The sequence below is a fragment of the Salvelinus alpinus genome, chromosome 26 (genome assembly GCF_045679555.1).
Source record: "Salvelinus alpinus chromosome 26, SLU_Salpinus.1, whole genome shotgun sequence".
Lineage (NCBI taxonomy): Eukaryota > Metazoa > Chordata > Actinopteri > Salmoniformes > Salmonidae > Salvelinus > Salvelinus alpinus.
The window spans coordinates 14,663,917-14,684,752 of NC_092111.1; the positions used below are offsets into that span (position 1 = coordinate 14,663,917).

Consider the following 20,836-nt stretch of genomic DNA (forward strand, 5'->3'; position numbering starts at 1 on the left):
ATATACATTTAAATAAATTGAATAGTGATATTATTTACGAGAATGGGTCTGTTAACCAAAAATAATAGCTTCAAATTTGAGGTTTAACCAAAATATATTTTTACACAAATGGGGACTTTTATGAAGAGAATAACTCTTTTACCAAAAACATAACTATGCATAGCATTTATTTCAATTTGAATCTTAGTTTCTTCTCTCACAAGATCATCAGTGCATCTATATGCAAGGTCAGAACATTTTCTTTATTAGAGGTAGGTAAACTTACTTCCAACATCCAGTCTAGTGCCTCCACCGAAAGTGAACCACAGTGATACAATCTCATTCAGCGGTCGTACAAAAACCTCTGACACTGCAGAGACTCTGCTTTTGCTCTTTGTAAATCTACATTTATCTAAACCACTCTGATTTCAACAGTATCTCTGTTCCAAATGAATACACACTGTATTACCTTGTTTGATATATTACATCTTGAATAGGCATTTTAATTTAACTCAATTTACAACTAAGGAAAATAAATGCGAAACAAATTCTCCCAAAATAAATATACATTTCTACTTTCTATTTAAGGGAGTTGTAATATTGTTAAGAAAAGGTATTAGATTTTGATACCAGAGATCAAGATATAGAACTGAATACTTACTGCCAACACTCAGTTTGGTCCCTCCACCGAAAGTCCACCACAGTGATAGAGTCTGATTGACTGGCTGTACAAAAACCTCCAGACAGACACAGAGGGGAATGATAACAGAGACATGGAGCTGAACACTGAATTCTGCATTGTAACTGATGCCGCCTACTGGTACACTCTGGAACTCCAGTAGACTGGACACATTCACGTTCCCCATTAAACTTCCAACAGTATGAAAACTGCTGTGGATTATGTTGATATACAGTGACTTCAGAAAGTTTTCACAGCCTTTGACTTCTTCCACATTTTGTTGTCTAACAGCCTGAATTGAATGGGGACTTTTTAAGATAGTTAAAGAGTGTGATGGCTGTGATAGGAGAAAACTGAGCATGGATCAACAACATTATACGGTAGTTACTCCTCAATACAGTACTAACCTACATGACAGAGTGAAAAGAAGGAAGCCTGTGCAGAATACAAATATTCCAAAACATTCATCCTGTTTGTAATAAGGCACTTAAGTGAAACTGCAAAAATGTGGCAGAGAAATTAACTTTATGTCCTGAATACAAAGTGTTATGTTTGGGGCAAATCCAATAAAACACATCACTGAGTACCACTCTTCATATTTTCAAGCATGGTGGAGGCTCCATGTTATGGGTATGCTTGTCATCGGCAAGGACTCTAGAGTTTTTGGGGGGGATAAATTAAATGGAATAGAGCTAAGCAAAGGCAAAATCTTAGAGGAAAAGTTGGTTCAGTCTGCTTTCCACCAGAAACTGGGAGACAAATTCATCTTTCAGCAGGACTATAACTTAAAACACAAGACCAAATATACACTGGAGTTCCTTACCAAGATGACATTGAATGTTTCTGAGTGGCTTTTAAGTAGTTACAGTTTTGAACTTAGATTGTTGACAAAAATATGACAATCCAGTAGAATCCCATCTTGTTACAAAACAAAATGTGGAAAAAGTCACACAAGTCCTTATTTTTTACATTATTATTAATAAAAAGATCTGTCAGCTGTATTTTGCGGAGGAGTCACACTGTCTGGAACATTCTCCCTAGTAAGTGGTACCTGCTCCACGGAGCAAGCATATGTTATGCAGGACGTTAGATACTCTAGTGTGTTCAAACAGTATCGTCAGCGTTTGATTGATTTTAGCTGCCGGTTATTGGCGGGACATGCAGAAGGTATGTTTGTATTTTAATTTGATCAAGCTATGTAGCCTTTTGATTCATTCTTGATGAATAAATACAACGGAAATGTTTTGTTGATTCTTTGTAATACTCGCCACCTAGCAATTTTATCAGGTTGGCTTTAGCTAGCCAGCTAGAAAGGTTCTCAATCTCCCGTCCTCATAATTAGCTATCAATCTCTTGCCCTCAGAACAGCCCAGCCTCAATTCGTCAGGGCATGGACTCTACAAGGTGTTGAAAGTGTTCCACAAGGATGCTGGCCCTTGTTGACTCCAATGCATGTCACAGTTGTGTTAAGTTGGCTGGATGTCCTTTGAGTAGTGGACCATTCTTGAAACAAAAGTTGAGCATGAAAAACCCAGCAACGTTGCAGTTCTTAATATAAACCGGTGTGCCTGGAACCTACTACCTACCATACCCCATTCAAAGGCGATTCAATCTTTTGTTTTGCCCATTCACCTTCTGAATGGCACATAATACACAATCCATGTCTCAATTGTCTCAAGGCTTAAAAATGCTTCTTTAATCTGTGTCCTCCCCTTCATCTACACGGATTGAAGTGGATTTAACAAGTGACATCAATAAAGGATCATATCTTTCACCTAGATTCACATGTTCAGTCCTTGTAATGGAAAGAGCAGGTGTCCTTAATGTTTTGTACACTCAGTGGAAGGTTTTTTGTAGATCTGTCAGTCGGCATTCGCCTGCACTGTCTGCTGCAATGTCGAACATGTAAGGATCGACGCTGGAGATGAGAAGCAGGTACAGGGAGTGAACATTTAATAACCACGGACAGGAACAGAAAACGGAAACCACAACAATGCTGACACGGGGACGAAACAGAGCAAACAGACAGATATAGGGAAGCCAATGAAAACGTGAAGGAGTCCAGGTGAGTACAATGAGCGCTGATGCGCGTAATGATGGTGACCGGTGTGCGTAATGAAAGGCCTGGCGCCCTCGAGAGCCAGAGAAGGAGAGCGGGAGCAGGCGTGACAGAACAAAGCCAAGGAGGGATGTTGTGGGAGGTGCCTCTGCGACAGTTGAAGTAAGCATGTCTCCAACCCCCATATCACACACTCACAAACTGAAAAGATGTGTGTACATTGAACAATCAATTGGTGAGAGAGGGACTCAAGTATCACATTTATTTGTACATATCCACTATGTACATGATTTGTGGCAAATCTGTTTCAATCATGTCTTTGGTCACTTTCACGTGGGTCAAACAAAAACATCCTAATGATTGGTAGACAATAGAGTCTCCCGCATTGCAGGTGATGGCTGCAAGTTACAACTGGTGAGGAGGAACTGCAGAAACTTGCAGTCGACTACAGTCAAAACTTCATGACCTTTGATGAAATGGTTTTTGTAAAATTCATGCAGTTGTTATGTAGGCTCAAGTCAGATTTTTTCCCCCCATAATGCAACACACTTTGGAAGACGTGTTCAATGATGGTCATGGACTTGACAAAAGTGATCTTATCGAACACGCTCATTTTCTCTTTTCTGTCTTCTGCCTTGTTAGCTTAGAACGAATAGATGAGTCTAGAATCTAGATTGACTGCGAATAGTATTGACAGACCCACCATCCACATTGAATAATCAGTCATCTGTGGATCTGATCAAGTTTACAAAGACTCAGTGAGACTTTATAAGGACTGTGAATTGTGGTTGGAAAGAATGTTTGAGATGTTGACAGTTACTGTAAAAGGTTGATGTTTCAACTGATAAAATATCATATTAACTCAATCAAGAAACAAAGGAGAGAATAAATAGAGGGATAGAAGAAGGAAAGTCAATGAAGAGATGAAGGGAGAATGTCGGTAGGCTATATATGAGAACTGATAGTCTCTTCCCACTCTTCATACAAATGAACAGTTATTGTCAATAACTTCCAAATAAGATAACATAAGATAGCAGTCATGGTAGATTTATGCTAGAATCTGTGGCAGGGAGGAAATTAAAAGTACCATCATCCCACTGGGCAGATGTCATTTCAATGTCTGTTCCACGTTGGTTCAACATAATGTCATTGAAATGACGTGGAAACGTGGAGTAGCGGTTTAAGGCACTGCATCGCAGTGATTGAGGCGTCATTACAGACCTGAGTTCGATCCCAGGCTGTGTCACAGCCGGCCGTGACAGGGAGACACATGAGGCGTTGCACAATTGGCCCAGCGTCTTCCGGGTTAGGTGAGAGTTTGGCCGGCCTGGATTTCCTTGTCCCATCACGCTCTAGCGACTCCTTGTGGAGGAATGGGCGCCTGCAAGCTGACTTCGGTTGCCAGTTGGACAGTGTTTCCTCCGACACATTGCTGTGGCTGGCTTCCGAGTTAAGCGAACGTTGCGGCTTGGCAGGATTGTATTTCGGAGAACGCATGGCTCTCCACCTTCGCCTCTCCTGGGTCCATAGGGGAGTTGCTGCGATGGGACAAGACTGTAACTACAAATTGGGGAGAAAAGGGGGTAAATCTGCAACAAAAAACACACACACAGCTCATCAGGAGGAATCTGGCCAGAGGTAGTTAACCCACACCTTTCACTTATTATCACTCTATGACATGAGATCAAGAGAAGAAAAAAACTTGCGAGGATTTCATGCACTCTGTTTTCTAGTGCAGAGACTGTTTTAACAGTATACATTATTTTCGAGAAACAAAGCATTAGATGTCTAAAGTCTGCTGTCTTCCAGATAGCTCTTAGATCTCATATCTTTCATCGACAATGGAGCACCTGAACTCCTCCAGCACCTCCAGCATGGACCCCACCTCTCTGGATTTAGGCCCCCTGATTTAGAACATCGTCCTGGGGCTGTGCTGTGTGCTGGGCCTCCCTGGTAACATAGCTGTTCTGGTGGTCAAACTGCGCTGCTCGTCCCGACACCCCAACTTTACCCTGTGTCTCATGCTGAACCTGGCGTCCTTGTACATGGCCACGATGCCTGTGTGGATCTATACTCTCCTGCCTGGCTGGACTCTGGGCTGCCTGCAAGCTGTCTGTATAGCCTGTACTATCTATGTATCCATATGGTAGCCTAGATATGTTCCTTTGGTAATCCAACCCACATTCAAGCTTTACCTCCATTGGTCAAATCCTAAATGCTATTGCTTCTCATATTTCCCATCCATGAATACATTGATTTTGTTTTCATGAATAAAAATATGTTTAATTTTTCTTACAGTATGCTACATAGAGGCTACTTCTGCTTTCGTTCAGACGAGCTACAACTTTCCAAAAAGTGTTAAACTACCTCATCACACTTGTTAAGTTGCCTAATTCTATGTCAAAATCTTGACAGGTATTTTAGCATTGAGCACAATAGAAAAACACTCTGGATGTATGTAACAACATTTCTGGCTAAATAGATCAATAAAAACATGCATTTCATACCTTACACCACTCTGATGCCCAACATGGGTTCAACCATGTCAGTTTCAGTCTAGGCAAGGAGACACTTTGCCAACTCTGCCAAACAAAATGTTTCTGCATCAAAGTAAGGTAGAACTTATATGTCAGACGTAACACATTTGGTACACGGACAGACAACTTTATCCCCACCTAAAGGACAATGTATTTCGGTTCAAAATGAGAAAAAGGCTAAGTCCTCAATATTGATACTGTAAACCATGTATTCAACACTATAGGCTATATTTCTATATGAAAGAGAAGCCCTCAACACCTCTGATATGAGATATGAATGATATGACTGTCAGTCCTCCCTCCTCCCTCTGCCACCTATCATTAGTCCCCAGTGTAGATGCAAGGAACGACAATACATGAGATCAACACGATACTGTAGTTTAAAACATATTTTGAAACTATAAACAGTTTTTTGGGGTTATGATAGGGTGATAAAAACCATGAGCTGACGAACAGCCCAATAAACTGTAATAAAATAAATAAATAAAGTTTCATACTACATATGCTCCCAACAATTGAATGGTTATATAGAGTGTGTGACTTTCTTTTTAAACGGTTCTGTGGGACCTTTATCTTAAAGTAAAACACCCACTCTACTCATCACACAAACTGCCAATACACACTGTGGTCAGAGGGGGGAGACAGAGCTCCACTACTGTCCACCATGAAAATGTTTGAAGGACATACTGCAGAGGCAGCAATTCTAATGTCAAGCTTAATTTACCTTCTCCTGGGACTGACAACCACTGTTGAGGGACATCAAACACTGTGTGGACGAGTCAAACTAGGCCCCATTTAAGAAATAGTTGTTACAATGTGTGGTTTGTCTATGATTTTAGTTTTCTAAGATTTGATATAGAGTAAGCATACCTTTGGAAACTGCTGACTTATTTTAGCTCCCTGTGTATGTGTGTGTGTGTGTGTGTGTGTGTGTGTGTGTGTGTGTGTGTGTGTGTGTGTGTGTGTGTGTGTGTGTGTGTGTGTGTGTGTGTGTGTGTGTGTGTGTGTGTGTGTGTGTGTGTGTGTGTGTGTGTGTGTGTGTGTGTGTGTGTGTGTGTGTGTGTGCGTGTGCGTGTGTATGTGTGTGCGTGTGCGGGCGTGCATTTGCATAAAAGATGAGACATTTGCAAAGCTGTCCTGCCTCATTGCTCCACAAACTTTTAAAACCCCAGTGTTGATCAGTGACTGTTCACTCCTTTCAGAGCCACTGACACGCAGCACAATGATGATGTCACTGATTCTACTGCTGGGAACACTGGGGCTCCTTGTTCAGGGTGAGAGACACTTTGACAATTTTGATTCATTAAGGGTTTGACTTCAGAGTTACACTTCATTCTTTAATTTAACATGACAGATTTTTTTTAACATGTTAACATTTAGCTTGATAGGCTGTGCTTTACGATATGCTTGTTGTTGTGATAACCTTACTAATCAGCCTATCTTCACTGTTGTTTATTTTTCAGAATCATCAGCAGATATAATTCTGACTCAGTCTCCTAAATCTCAGTCTGTTAGTCCAGGAGAGACTGTCTCTATCAGCTGTACAGCCAGTTCAGATACTGGTAATTATCTCCACTGGTACCTGCAGAAACCTGGAGAAGCTCCTAAACTCCTGGTTTATTATGCTACAAACCGTCAGTCTGGGATTCCAGGTCGTTTCAGTGGGAGTAGATCTGGTAGTTCTTACACTCTGACCATCAGTGGAGTCCAGGCTGAAGATGCAGCAGATTACTACTGTCAGCAGGGTAAAAGCTTTCCATTCACACAGTGTTAGAACGTCGTACAAAAACCTCCCTCAGCTAAAGAGGAACTGTTCTGACTCAACAGCTGCAGAGCTACAGATTCTCCCGTATTCTAAAGTATTCTAAACACCAATTCATCACAATATGACACTACAATAATGTAATTGGTTAAACTTGTCTATGGACTATGACACTGTACATATCTCTCAATATATTCTGCAAAAATTTTAAATCTTTGTAACACACTGGGACCACTAAGGATACAGAATTGTAGAAAATGCTTTCTTTTGAAGGACATGTTTAACAAAATTCAGAATAGGTTTAGATTTTTTTTCACGCTTTGATTTATCTTGATATTGTAAGAAGCACTCATTTCATTCCACAATAGCATGAATGTGGATCCTGTCCGAACCCAACTATTCATGCCCTGCTCAACTTCTATACCCCTCCAACCTTGAAAGAGTGAATACAGTCATATTGATTCCATTCAAGAAGTACTACTATAATAATATTATTATACATGTGTCACAAATAAATGCAGTCTACATACTGTATACAAAGCTATAAAAAGACTGTGAATTCCCCGATTGGAACGTTATGCAAAGTCCAGTGTAAAGTCTGCTTCCCCAGCCCATGTTCAGTTATTTAGTCAGACACACAGCTGCCCCAGTCCCAGAGGATTTGAGGCTGAGTGATTGTGAACTCTGGTTGGGTTGAAACTCAGATTTACATGGGCAGGGTGACCGCAACACTCCCAGAATAGAGCAGTACCATGGCCAGATGTTCACCTGTTAACAGAGAGTTCCATTGAGCTTGGAGCACATGGCTTCAGTATTGGTAACATCCAGAGTCATATATGTAAAGAGTTAGGCCAACTTTTGGAGTTAATATTGTTCTAATTCTAGACATTCAGTTACACAGCATTGTTGTAATGTTAATGGGGAGCTACTATGCCTGCCACAGAATGTTGAAGTGTCATGTAAATGCATCATAATGCAGAAACCTCAATGTCCTCTTTAATACATGGTTCTGGTAACATCATAAAGACTGGGGAGTCTAGAGAACATGGCTTCAGTATTAGTATCACTGTAGATATCATTTTGACTGGCACCAAATGTGGCCCAATCAGCCAAACATTCATTGAGAGAAGTTGATTGTGTAAAATGTTCTTGTATAATCACTTTCCCGGGTAGAGAGCTAACCATTCTATATGAAAATGCAATAAATCAACAAGATCTCAATGTCTAATGGTAAAACTCATTAAATAATGATATCCAGGCAAACCATTTAAAATATTGAACGTCTTTATTATCTCAACATGTCAGAAGCAACAGCATTACAGTAATAAGGTTCAGAACACATGTGATATGAAAGCAGAGCAGATCTATTTGACATCAGAATCAGACATGTATTCTGTTGTCTGTTCCATTATGCTAAATGCTCCAGCTGGAGGAAGGATTCCCACACAGGATCCAGCCCAGCATTAGACCTGTATGCTTGTATTGCTGGAACAGTAAGAAGGAGAGGTGCAGAGTAAAAACAGTGGAGTCAGAGGGGGAGCTCATTAATCAGAACACTGGTCTCTCCTCAGTGTCTCAGAGAGAGGAGACTGGGAGCCCTGGGTGGCCTCACAGGTCACAGAGCCCACCTTCTTCCACTGGTCAACAGGGAGGGTCAGGGTGCTGCTCCAGCTGTAGTGGCCGTCCTTCTCCAGGACCCCGGGGCTCCCGGTCACCTCCCAGGTGTTGCTGCTGCTACCGTCCACCTTCCAGCTCAGCTTCCAGTCTGAGGGGAAGCCCTTGTTGGCCAGGCACATGAGAGTGGCCTTCCCCTGCTGCAGCTCCACACTGGAGGGGGGCAGGACTGTCAAGGTGGGACGAACATCACCTAGGAGACAGGTGGGAAGTTAGGGCAAGGGGAACTATCAATCAATCATCAGACTGATATGACAATAATGATGCAGTAGTTTTACATCTTAGATGTAAATGAAGGCTTTGTCCATCAGTAGGTTTCTGTTCCTCAAACAAACAGACAGTTAGTTTATCAGTCTTTATGTCACTCTTTCACTTCCCTTTGAGTAGCTACTGAAGCATATTAGAACTACATGAGATGACTGAAAATTTATTTAACTATCTACAAAATTGTACTATTTAAAATTTGAAATATGTTAGCATACTTCCCTTATTTTAATGGAATAAAATCCTATGAATCAAACTGCATTTCATTATTAATTAATATGATTGTTGTGTAGAACGTTCAACAGAATGTATGAACAATTCTTAAATGATGAATTCATTTAAAATCGGTTGATAAAATGCCTGTGCTGAGGAAGTAAATTCCAGTTGACTGTAAACATCTAACAATATTATACATTTAATTTAAAAGACTCACTAAAACATTTAAAAGTTTTAATTTAAATTAATTAATTATAGTTATGTGTGATTCACAAGACATTCTATCACAAATTGAAAATAAACGTATATTGATATGAACAGCAGAACTGCCTGACTTTACAAGACAACAAGACTTTTCAACAGATAGCAAATAACATATAACATAGCATATAAAATAGCAAATGAGATCAAATAAGATGGAAAAATAGGAAATAGGAAATTGACAGCAAAACTAAACAATACTTTGCAGCTGAATGCTGAAGGAGTACATTTAAGTTGAATATAACCATCTTACAACAATTATATACACTTAAAAGACACATTACAATATAATGAATACTGATATGATTTACGAGACAGGGTTTTTTAATAAAAAATAATAGCTTAATATTTGAGGTTCAATGAAAAGGTATATTCAGCTATTCACACAAATTGTGACTCATGATCATGCATATTATTTATTACATTTTTAATCTTAGTTTCTTGTCTCATAAGATTATCGATGCATCTATACAGTAGGCAAGGTCAGATTTTTTTTTTTCATTAGTAATTAGAGGTAGGTAAACTTACTTCCAACATCCAGTCTAGTGCCTCCACCAAAAGTGTACCACAGTGATACGATCTCATTCAGCGGTCGTACAAAAACCTCTGACACTGTAGAGACACTGCTTTTGCTCTTTGTAAAGCTACATTTATCTAAACCACTCTGATTTCAACAGTATCTCTGTTCCAAATGAATACACACTGTATAACCTTGTTTGATATATTACATCTTGAATAGGCATTTTAATTTAACTCAATTTACAACTAAGGAAAATAAATGCGAAACAAATTCTCCAAAAATAAATATACATTTCTACTTTCTATTTAAGGGAGTTGTAATATTGTTAAGAAAAGGTATTAGATTTTGATACCAGAGATCAAGATATAGAACTGAATACTTACTGCCAACACTCAGTTTGGTCCCTCCACCGAAAGTCCACCACAGTGATAGAGTCTGATTGACTGGCTGTACAAAAACCTCCAGACAGACACAGAGGGGAATGATAACAGAGACATGGAGCTGAACACTGAATTCTGCATTGTAACTGATGCCCCCTACTGGTACACTCTGGAACTCCAGTAGACTGGACACATTCACGTTCCCCATTAAACTTCCAACAGTATGAAAACTGCTGTGGATTATGTTGATATACAGTGACTTCAGAAAGTTTTCACAGCCTTTGACTTCTTCCACATTTTGTTGTCTAACAGCCTGAATTGAATGGGGACTTTTTAAGATAGTTAAAGAGTGTGATGGCTGTGATAGGAGAAAACTGAGCATGGATCAACAACATTATACGGTAGTTACTCCTCAATACAGTACTAACCTACATGACAGAGTGAAAAGAAGGAAGCCTGTGCAGAATACAAATATTCCAAAACATTCATCCTGTTTGTAATAAGGCACTTAAGTGAAACTGCAAAAATGTGGCAGAGAAATTAACTTTATGTCCTGAATACAAAGTGTTATGTTTGGGGCAAATCCAATAAAACACATCACTGAGTACCACTCTTCATATTTTCAAGCATGGTGGAGGCTCCATGTTATGGGTATGCTTGTCATCGGCAAGGACTCTAGAGTTTTTGGGGGGGATAAATTAAATGGAATAGAGCTAAGCACAGGCAAAATCTTAGAGGAAAAGTTGGTTCAGTCTGCTTTCCACCAGAAACTGGGAGACAAATTCATCTTTCAGCAGGACAATAACTTAAAACACAAGACCAAATATACACTGGAGTTCCTTACCAAGATGACATTGAATGTTTCTGAGTGGCCTTTAAGTAGTTACAGTTTTGAACTTAGATTGTTGACAAAAATATGACAATTAAATCCATTATTTTCCACATTTTTTACATTATTATTAATAAAAAGATCTGTCAGCTGTATTTTGCGGAGGAGTCACACTGTCTGGAACATTCTCCCTAGTAAGTGGTACCTGCTCCACGGAGCAAGCATATGCTAGGCAGGACGTTAGATACTCTAGTGCGTTCAAACAGTATCGTCAGCGTTTGATTGATTTTAGCTGCCGGTTATGGGCGGGACACGCAGAAGGTATGTTTGTAAATTAATTTGATCAAGCTATGTAGCCTTTTGATTCATTCTTGATGAATTGTCACGTTCCTGACCTGTTTTCTGTTGTTTTTGTATGTGTTTAGTTGGTCAGGGCGTGAGTTGGGGTGGGCATTCTATGTTATGTGTTTCTATGTTGGGTTTAATGTGTTGCCTGATATGGTTCTCAATTAGAGGCAGGTGTTTGACGTTTCCTCTGATTGAGAACCATATTAAGGTAGGCTGTTCTCACTGTTTGTTTGTGGGTGATTGTTGCTGTGTCTGTGTTTGTTGCACCACACGGTACTGTCTCGTCTCGTTCGTTCGTTCTTTCCTGTTTGTGCGTTCTTCGTTTTATGTAGTTCTCATGTTCAGGTCTGTTTAACGTCGTTTGTTGTTTTGTAATTATCAAGTGTATTTTCGTGTCAGTGTTCGTCTTGTCTATTAAATTCATCATGGAAAATTACCACGCTGCACATTGGTCCTCAGATCCTTCTCGCCTCTCCTCGTCTGAGGAGGAGGAAGAGCTAGACTGCCGTTACAGAATCTCCCACCAACAAAGGATCAAGCAGCGGGGTAACGGGCAGCAGCGACAGCAGCGGCCAATTACACAGGACTCCTGGACATGGGAGGACATTTTGGAGGGAAAAGGACCCTGGGCTAAGGTTGGAGAGAATCGCCGCTCTAGGGAGGAGAAGGAGGCAGCTAAAGCCCAGGAGCGGTGGTATGAGGAGGCAGCACGTAAGCGAGGCTGGAAGCCGGAGAGTCAAGCCCAAACATTTCTTGGGAGGGGGCTAAAAGGGAGTGTGGCGAAGTCAGGTAGGAGACCTGCGCCAACTCCCCGAGCTTACCGTGGAGAGCGAGAGTACGGGCAGACACCGTGTTATGCAGTAGAGCGCACGGTGTCTCCTGTACGTGTGCATAGCCCGGTGCGGGTTATTCCACCTCCACGCACTGGCAGGGCTAGATTGAGCATTGAGCCAAGTGCCATGAAGCCGGCTCAACATATCTGGCCTCCAGTACGTCTCCTTGGGCCGGTGTACATGGCACCAGCCTTACGCATGGTGTCCCCGGTTCGCCTACACAGCCCAGTGCGGGTTATTCCACCTCCCCGCACTGGTCGGGCTACGGGGAGCATAAAACCAGGTAAGGTTGGGCAGGCTCGGTGCTCAAAGGAGCCAGTACGCCTGCATGGTCCGGTATATCCGGCGCCACCTCCCCGCCCCAGCCCAGTACCACCAGTGCCTACACCACGCACTAGGCTTCCAGTGCGTCTCCAGAGCCCTGTTCCTCCTCCACGCACTAGCCCTGTGGTGCGTGTCTCCAGCCCAGTACCTCCAGTTCCGGTACCACGCACCAAGCCTCCTGTGCGTCTCCAGAGCCCTGTACGCACTGTTCCTTCTCCCCGCACTCACCCTGAGGTGCGTGCCCTCAGCCCGGTACCACCAGTTCCGGTACCACGCACCAGGCCTATAGTGCGCCTCGAGAATTCAGTGTGCCCTGTTCCTGCTCCCCGCACTAGCCTTGAGGTGCGTGTCTCCAGTCCGGTACCACCAGTTCCGGCACCACGCACCAGGCCTACTGTGCGCCTCAGCAGGTCAGAGTCGGCCGTCTGCCCAACGCCGCCTGCACTGCTCGTCTGCCCAGCGCCGTCTGAGCCATCCGTCTGCCCAGCGCCATCTGAGCCATCCGTCTGCCCAGCGCCATCTGAGCCATCCGTCTGCCCAGCGCCATCTGAGCCATCCGTCTGCCCCGAGCCATTAGAGCCGCCCGTCTGTCCCGAGCCGTCAGAGCCGTTCGTCAGTCAGGAGCCGCTAGAGCCGTCCGACAGTCAGAAGCTGCCAGAGCCGCCAGCCAGTCAGGAGCTGCCAGAGCCGCCAGCCAGTCAGGAGCTGCCAGAGCCGCCAGCCAGTCAGGAGCTGCCAGAGCCGCCAGCCAGTCAGGAGCTGCCAGAGCCGCCAGCCAGTCAGGAGCTGCCAGAGCCGCCAGCCAGTCAGGAGCTGCTCTCCAGTCATGAGCCGCCAGCCAGTCATGAGCTGCCCTCCAGTCATGAGCCGCCTGCCAGTCATGAGCTGCCCTCCAGTCATGAGCTGCCCTCCAGTCATGAGCTGCCCTCCAGTCATGAGCTGCCCTCCAGTCATGAGCTGCCCTCCAGTCATGAGCTGCATCTAGTCCGGAGCAACCATTCAGTCCAAGGCTGTCCTTCAGTCCGGAGTTGCCCCTCTGTCCTGAGCTACCCCTCTGTCCTGAGCTACCCCTCTGTCCTGAGCTACCTCTCTGTCCTGAGTTGTCTATATTTAGGAGGGGCCTTGGTGAAGGTTCCTGGACCATGGTCGGGGGCGAGGGTCGCCACTCAAGGGACGCTAAGGAGGGGGTCAAAGACAATGGTGGAGTGGTGTCCTCGTCCTGCGCCGGAGCCGCCACCGCGGACAGATGCCCACCCAGACCCTCCCCTTGAGTTTTAGGGGTGCGCCCGGATTTCGCACCTTGAGGGGGGGTTCTGTCACGTTCCTGAGCTGTTTTCTGTTGTTTTTGTATGTGTTTAGTTGGTCAGGGCGTGAGTTGGGGTGGGCATTCTATGTTATGTGTTTCTATGTTGGGTTTAATGTGTTGCCTGATATGGTTCTCAATTAGAGGCAGGTGTTTGACGTTTCCTCTGAGAACCATATTAAGGTAGGCTGTTCTCACTGTTTGTTTGTGGGTGATTGTTGCTGTGTCTGTGTTTGTTGCACCACACGGTACTGTCTCGTCTCGTTCGTTCGTTCTTTCCTGTTCGTGCGTTCTTCGTTTTATGTAGTTCTCATGTTCAGGTCTGTTTAACGTCGTTTGTTGTTTTGTAATTATCAAGTGTATTTTCGTGTCAGTGTTCGTCTTGTCTATTAAATTCATCATGGAAAATTACCTCGCTGCACATTGGTCCTCAGATCCTTCTCGCCTCTCCTCGCCTGAGGAGGAGGAAGAGCTAGACTGCCGTTACATGAATAAATACACGGAAATGTTTAGTTGATTCTTTGTAATACTCGCCACCTAGCAATTTTATCAGGTTGGCTTTAGCTAGACAGCTAGAAAGGTTCTCAATCTCCCGTCCTCATAATTAGCTATCAATCTCTTGCCCTCAGAACAGCCCAGCCTCAATTCGTCAGGGCATGGACTCTACAAGGTGTTGAAAGTGTTCCACAAGGATGCTGGCCCTTGTTGACTCCAATGCTTGTCACAGTTGTGTTAAGTTGGCTGGATGTCCTTTGAGTGGTGGACCATTCTTGAAACAAAAGTTGAGCATGAAAAACCCAGCAACGTTGCAGTTCTTAATACAAACCGGTGTGTCTGGCACCTACTACCTACCATACCGCATTCAAAGGCGATTCAATCTTTTGTTTTGCCCATTCACCTTCTGAATGGCACATAATACACAATCCATGTCTCAATTGTCTCAAGGCTTAAAAACGCTTCTTTAATCTGTGTCTTCCCCTTCATCTACACGGATTGAAGTGGATTTAACAAGTGACATCAATAAAGGATCATATCTTTCACCTAGATTCACATGTTCAGTCCTTGTCATGGAAAGAGCAGGTGTCCTTAATGTTTTGTACACTCAGTGGAAGGTGATTTGTAGATCTGTCAGTCGGCATTCGCCTGCACTGTCTGCTGCAATGTCGAACATGTAAGGATCGACGCTGGAGATGAGAAGCAGGTACAGGGAGTGAACATTTAATAACCACGGACAGGAACAGAAAACAGGAACGACAATAATGCTGACACGGGGACGAAACAGAGGAAACAGACAGATATAGGGAAGGCAATCAAAACGTGAAGGAGTCCAGGTGAGTACAATGAGTGCTGATGCGCGTAATGATGGTGACCGGTGTGCGTAATGAAAGGCCTGGCGCCCTCGAGAGCCAGAGAAGGAGAGCGGGAGCAGGCGTGACAGAACAAACCCAAGGAGGGATGTTGTGGGAGGTGCCTCTGCGACAGTTGAAGTAAGCATGTCTCCAACCCCCATATCACACACTCACAAACTGAAAAGATGTGTGTACATTGAACAATCAATTGCTGAGAGAGGAACTCAAGTATCACATTTATTTGTACATATCCACTATGTACATGATTTGTGGCAAATCTGTTTCAATCATGTCTTTGGTCACTTTCACGTGGGTCAAACAAAAACATCCTAATGATTGGTAGACAATAGAGTCTCCCGCATTGCAGGTAATGGCTGCAAGTTACAACTGGTGAGGAGGAACTGCAGAAACTTGCAGTCGACTACAGTCAAAACTTCATGACCTTTGATGAAATGGTTTTTGTAAAGTTCATGCAGTTGTTATGTAGGCTCAAGTCAGAATTTTTCCCCCCATAATGCAACACACTTTGGAAGACGTGTTCAATGATGGTCATGGACTTGACAAAAGTGATCTTATCGAACACGCTCATTTTCTCTTTTCTGTCTTCTGCCTTGTTAGCTTAGAACGAATAGATGAGTCTAGAATCTAGATTGACTGCGAATAGTATTGACAGACCCACCATCCACATTGAATAATCAGTCATCTGTGGATCTGATCAAGTTTACAAAGACTCAGTGAGACTTTATAAGGACTGTGAATTGTGGTTGGAAAGAATGTTTGAGATGTTGACAGTTACTGTAAAAGGTTGAGGTTTCAACTGATAAAATATCATATTAACTCAATCAAGAAACAAAGGAGAGAATAAATAGAGGGATAGAAGAAGGAAAGTCAATGAAGAGATGAAGGGAGAAAGTTGGTAGGCTATATATGAGAACTGATAGTCGCTTCCCACTCTTTATACAAATGACCAGTTATTGTCAATATCTTCCAAATTAAGATAACATAAGATAGCAGTCATGGTAGATTTATGCTAGAATCTGTGGCAGGGAGGAAATTAAAAGTGCAATCATTCCACTGGGCAGATGTCATTTCAATGTCTGTTCCACGTTGGTTCAACATAATTTCATTGAAATGACGTGGAAACGTGGAGTAGCGGTCTAAGGCACTGCATCGCAGTGATTGAGGCGTCATTACAGACCTGGGTTCGATCCCAGGCTGTGTCACAGCCGGCCGTGACAGGGAGACCCATGAGGCGTTGCACAATTGGCCCAGCGTCTTCCGGGTTAGGTGAGAGTTTGGCCGGCCTGGATTTGTTTGTCCCATCACGCTCTAGCGACTCCTTGTGGAGGAATGGGCGCCTGCAAGCTGACTTCGGTTGCCAGCTGGACAGTGTTTCCTCCGACACATTGCTGTGGCTGGCTTCCGAGTTCAGCGAGCAGTGTGTCAAGAAGCAGTGCGGCTTGGCAGGATTGTGTTTCGGAGGATGCATGGCTCTCGACCTTCGCCTCTCCTGGGTCCATAGGGGAGTTGCTGTGATGGGACAATTCTGTAACTACAAATTGGGGTGAAAAGGGGGTAAATCTGCAACAAAAAACACACACACAGCTGATCAGGAGGAATCTGGCCAGAGTCAGTTAACCCACACCTTTCACTTATTATCACTCTATGACATGAGATCAAGAGAAGAGAAAAACTTGCGAGGATTTCAAGCAGACTCTGTTTACTAGTGTAGAGACTGTTTTTAGAAACAAATAATTAAATGTCTAAAGTCTACTGTCTTCCAGATAACTCTAAGATCTCTCATCTTTCATCAACTATGGAGCACCTGAATTCCTCCAGCACCTCCAGCATGGACTCCACCTCCCTGGATTTAGGTCGCCTGATTTCGAACATCGTCCTGGGGCTGTGCTGTGCGCTTGGTCTCCCTGGTAACAATAGCTGTTCTGGTGGTCATACTGCGCAGCTCGTCCCGACGCCCCAACTTTACCCTGTGTCTCATGCTGAACCTGGCATCCTACGACATCTTGTGCATGGCCACAATACCTGTGTGGATCTATACTCTCCTGCCTGGCTGGACTCCGGGCCTCCAGCAAGCTGTCTGTATAGCCTGTACTTTCTATGTATCCATAGGGTAGCCTAGATATGTTCCTTTGGTGATCTAACCCACATTCAAGCTTAACCTCCATTGGTAAAATCCAGCTTTCCCATGCATGAATATATTGATTTCGTTTTTTATTTCTCTTAGAGTAGGCTACATATAGGCTACTACTACTTTCGTTCAGAGGAACTCCAACTTCCCATAATGTGTTAAACTACTTCATCACACTTGTTAAGTTGCCTCAAAATCTTGACAGGTATTTTACTATTGAGCACCATGAAAAAACACATTGGGATCTATCCAACAACATTTCTGCTTAAACAGATAAATAAAAGGATGCATTTCATACCTTGCACCACTCTGATGCCCAACATGGGTTCAACCATGTCCGTTTCATTCTAAGCCACAACAAGAAGTGAGACAACTTGTCAGCACGGCCAAACAAAATGTTTCTGGACCAAATGAAGGTAGAACTTGTGATATGTCAGATGTAACACATTTGGTACACAGACAGACAACTTTATCCCCACCCAAAGGACCATGTCTTTTGGTTCAAAATGAGAGAAAAGGCTGAATCGTCAACATAAATTGATACTGTAAACCATGTACTCAACACTATAGGCTATATTTCTATATGAAAGATAAGCCCTCAACACCTCTGATATGAGGTATGACTGATATGACTGTCAGTCCTCCCTCCTATCTTTAGTCCCCAGTGTAGATGCAAGGATTGACACACCATGAGATCGACATGATACTGTAGTTTAAAACATATTTTGAAACTAGAAACAGTTTTTTGGGGTTATGATAGGGTGGTGAAAAGCATGATCTGACGCACACCCCCAAAATGTTTCAATAGGTGCTGACTAATGGAAAGTAAACTGGATAAAAATACATAAAGTTGTACACTACATATGCTCCCAACAACTGAATGGGTATATTGAGTTTGTAACTTTAATTTCCTACGGGAGCTTGAACTTATAGAAAAACACCCACTCCACACATCACACAAACTGCCATCACACAGTCTGGTCAGAGGAGGGGGACAGAGCACCACTACTGTCCATCTTGAGAAGGTTTGAAACATACAGAGGCAGTAATTCTACTGTTAAACTTAATTGACCTTCTGAGAATGACAACCACTGTTGAGGGACATAAACCACCGTGTAAGTGAGTCAAAGTAGGCCTCATTTAAGATACAGTTGTTATATTGTGTGGTTTATGATTTCAGTATTCTCAAATGTAATATACAGTAGGCCTACCTTTGGAAACGGTTGACTTATTTTATCTGTGTGGTGTATTTGTGTGAAATATTGGGGTTTTGCATATCTGTCCTGCCTCACTGCTCCACATACTTTTAAAACCCCAGTGTTGATCAGTGACTGTTCACTCCTTTCACAGCCACTGACACACAGCACAATGATGATGTCACTGATTCTACTGCTGGGGACACTGGGGCTCCTTGTTCAGGGTGAGAGACACTTTGACTAACTTTGATTCATGATGGGTTTGGCTTCAGAATTAAACTTAGTTTGTGAATATTGAAGATATTAATTAAAACAAATCTGGTTTTGCCTGATATGTTTCATGATAGAATGTGGAAGATTATCAATGTCTATTTGTTGTGATAACCTTACTAATCAGCCTTTCTTCACTTTTGTTTTATCTTTCAGAATCATCAGCAGATATAATTCTGACTCAGTCTCCTAAATCTCAGTCTGTTAGTCCAGGAGAGTCTGTCTCTATCAGCTGTACAGCCAGTTCAAGTACTGGTAATAATCTCCAGTGGTACCTGCAGAAACCTGGAGAAGCTCCTAAACTCCTGGTTTATTATGCTACAAACCGTCAGTCTGGGATTCCAGGTCGTTTCAGTGGGAGTGGATCTGGTAGTTCTTACACTCTGACCATCAGTGGAGTCCAGGCTGAAGATGCAGCAGATTACTACTGTCAGCAGGGTGCCAGTTATCCGTTCACACAGTGTTAGAACGTCGTACAAAAACCTCCTTCAGCTAAAGAGGAACTGCTCTGACTCAACAGCTGCAGAGCTACAGATTCTCCCGTATTCTAAAGTATTCTAAACACCAATTCATCACAATATGACAATACATTAATGTAATTGGTTAGACGTGTCTATGGATTATGATACTGTACATATCTCTCAATATATTCTGCAAAAATGTTAAATCTTTGTTTAACACACTGGGACCACTAAGGATACAGAATTGTAGGAAAGGCTTTCTTTTAAAAGACATGTTGAACAAAATTCAGAATAGGTTTAGATTTTTTTTCACGCTTTGATTTATCTTGATATTGTAAGAAGCAGTCATTTCATTACGCAATAGCATGAATGTGGATCCTGTCCGAACCCAACTATTCATGCCCTGCTCAACTTCTATACCCCTCCAACCTTGAGAGAGTGAATGCAGTCATATTGATTCCATTCAAGAAGTACTACTTTAATAAGATTATTATACATGTCACAAATAAATGTAGTCTACATACTGTATACAAAGCCATAAAAATACGGTGAATTCCCCGATTTGAACGTTATGCAAAGTCCAGTGTAAAGTCTGCTTCCCCAGCCCATGTTCAGTTCTTTAGTCAGACACACAGCTGTCCCAGTCCCGGAGGATTTGAAGCTGAGTGATTGTGAACTCTGGTTGGGTTGAAACTCAGATTTACATGGGCAGGATGACCGCAACACTCCCAGAATAGAGCAGTACCATGGCCAGATGTTCACCTGTTAACAGAGAGTTCCATTGAGCTTGGAGCACATGGCTTCAGTATTGGTAACATCCAGAGTCATATATGTAAAGAGTTAGGCCAAATTTTAGAATTTAATATTGTTCTAATTCTAGACATTCAGTTACATAGCATTGTTGTAATGTTAATGGGGAGCTACTATGCCTGCCACAGAATGTTGAAGTGTCATGTAAATGCATCATAATGCAGAAACCTCAATGTCCTCTTTAATACATGGTTCTGGTAACATCATAAAGACTGGGGAGCCTAGAGAACATGGCTTCAGTATTAGTATAACTAGATATCTTTTTGACTGGTATTATATTTGGCCCAATCAGCCAAGCTTTCATGGAGAGAGGTTCATTAACTGAAATGTATCAGTAACATTATTTTCCATGGCAGAGCTCTCCATTTCCTATAGTCCACGACCAGCTCCTGTGTCTTGCTCACATTGAGAGAGAGGTTGTTGTCCTGGCTCCACACTGCCAAGTCTCTGACATCCTCCCTATAGGCTGTTTCATCGTTGTCGGTGATAATTGTTGATCACTACCACTGTTGTGTCGTCATCATACTTACTGATAGTGTTGAAGTCATGCCCAGCCATGCAGTCGTGGGTGAACAGGGAGTACAGAAGGGGACTATGCACGCACCCCCGAGGGGCCCCAGTGTTGAGGATCAG

The 20,836-nt window shown here is 42.8% G+C and overlaps 2 gene segments (V, D, J or C); both read right to left on the minus strand.

Annotated features, from left to right (window-relative positions):
* LOC139554815 (Ig kappa chain V region Mem5-like) overlaps positions 1-20,836 on the minus strand; it is a 71,669-nt gene that overhangs the window by 19,438 nt on the left and 31,395 nt on the right.
* Positions 8,283-10,554, minus strand: LOC139554816 (Ig kappa-b4 chain C region-like). The segment is given in 2 exon segments: positions 8,283-8,883; positions 10,335-10,554. Coding segments are annotated over 2 exon segments (528 nt in total).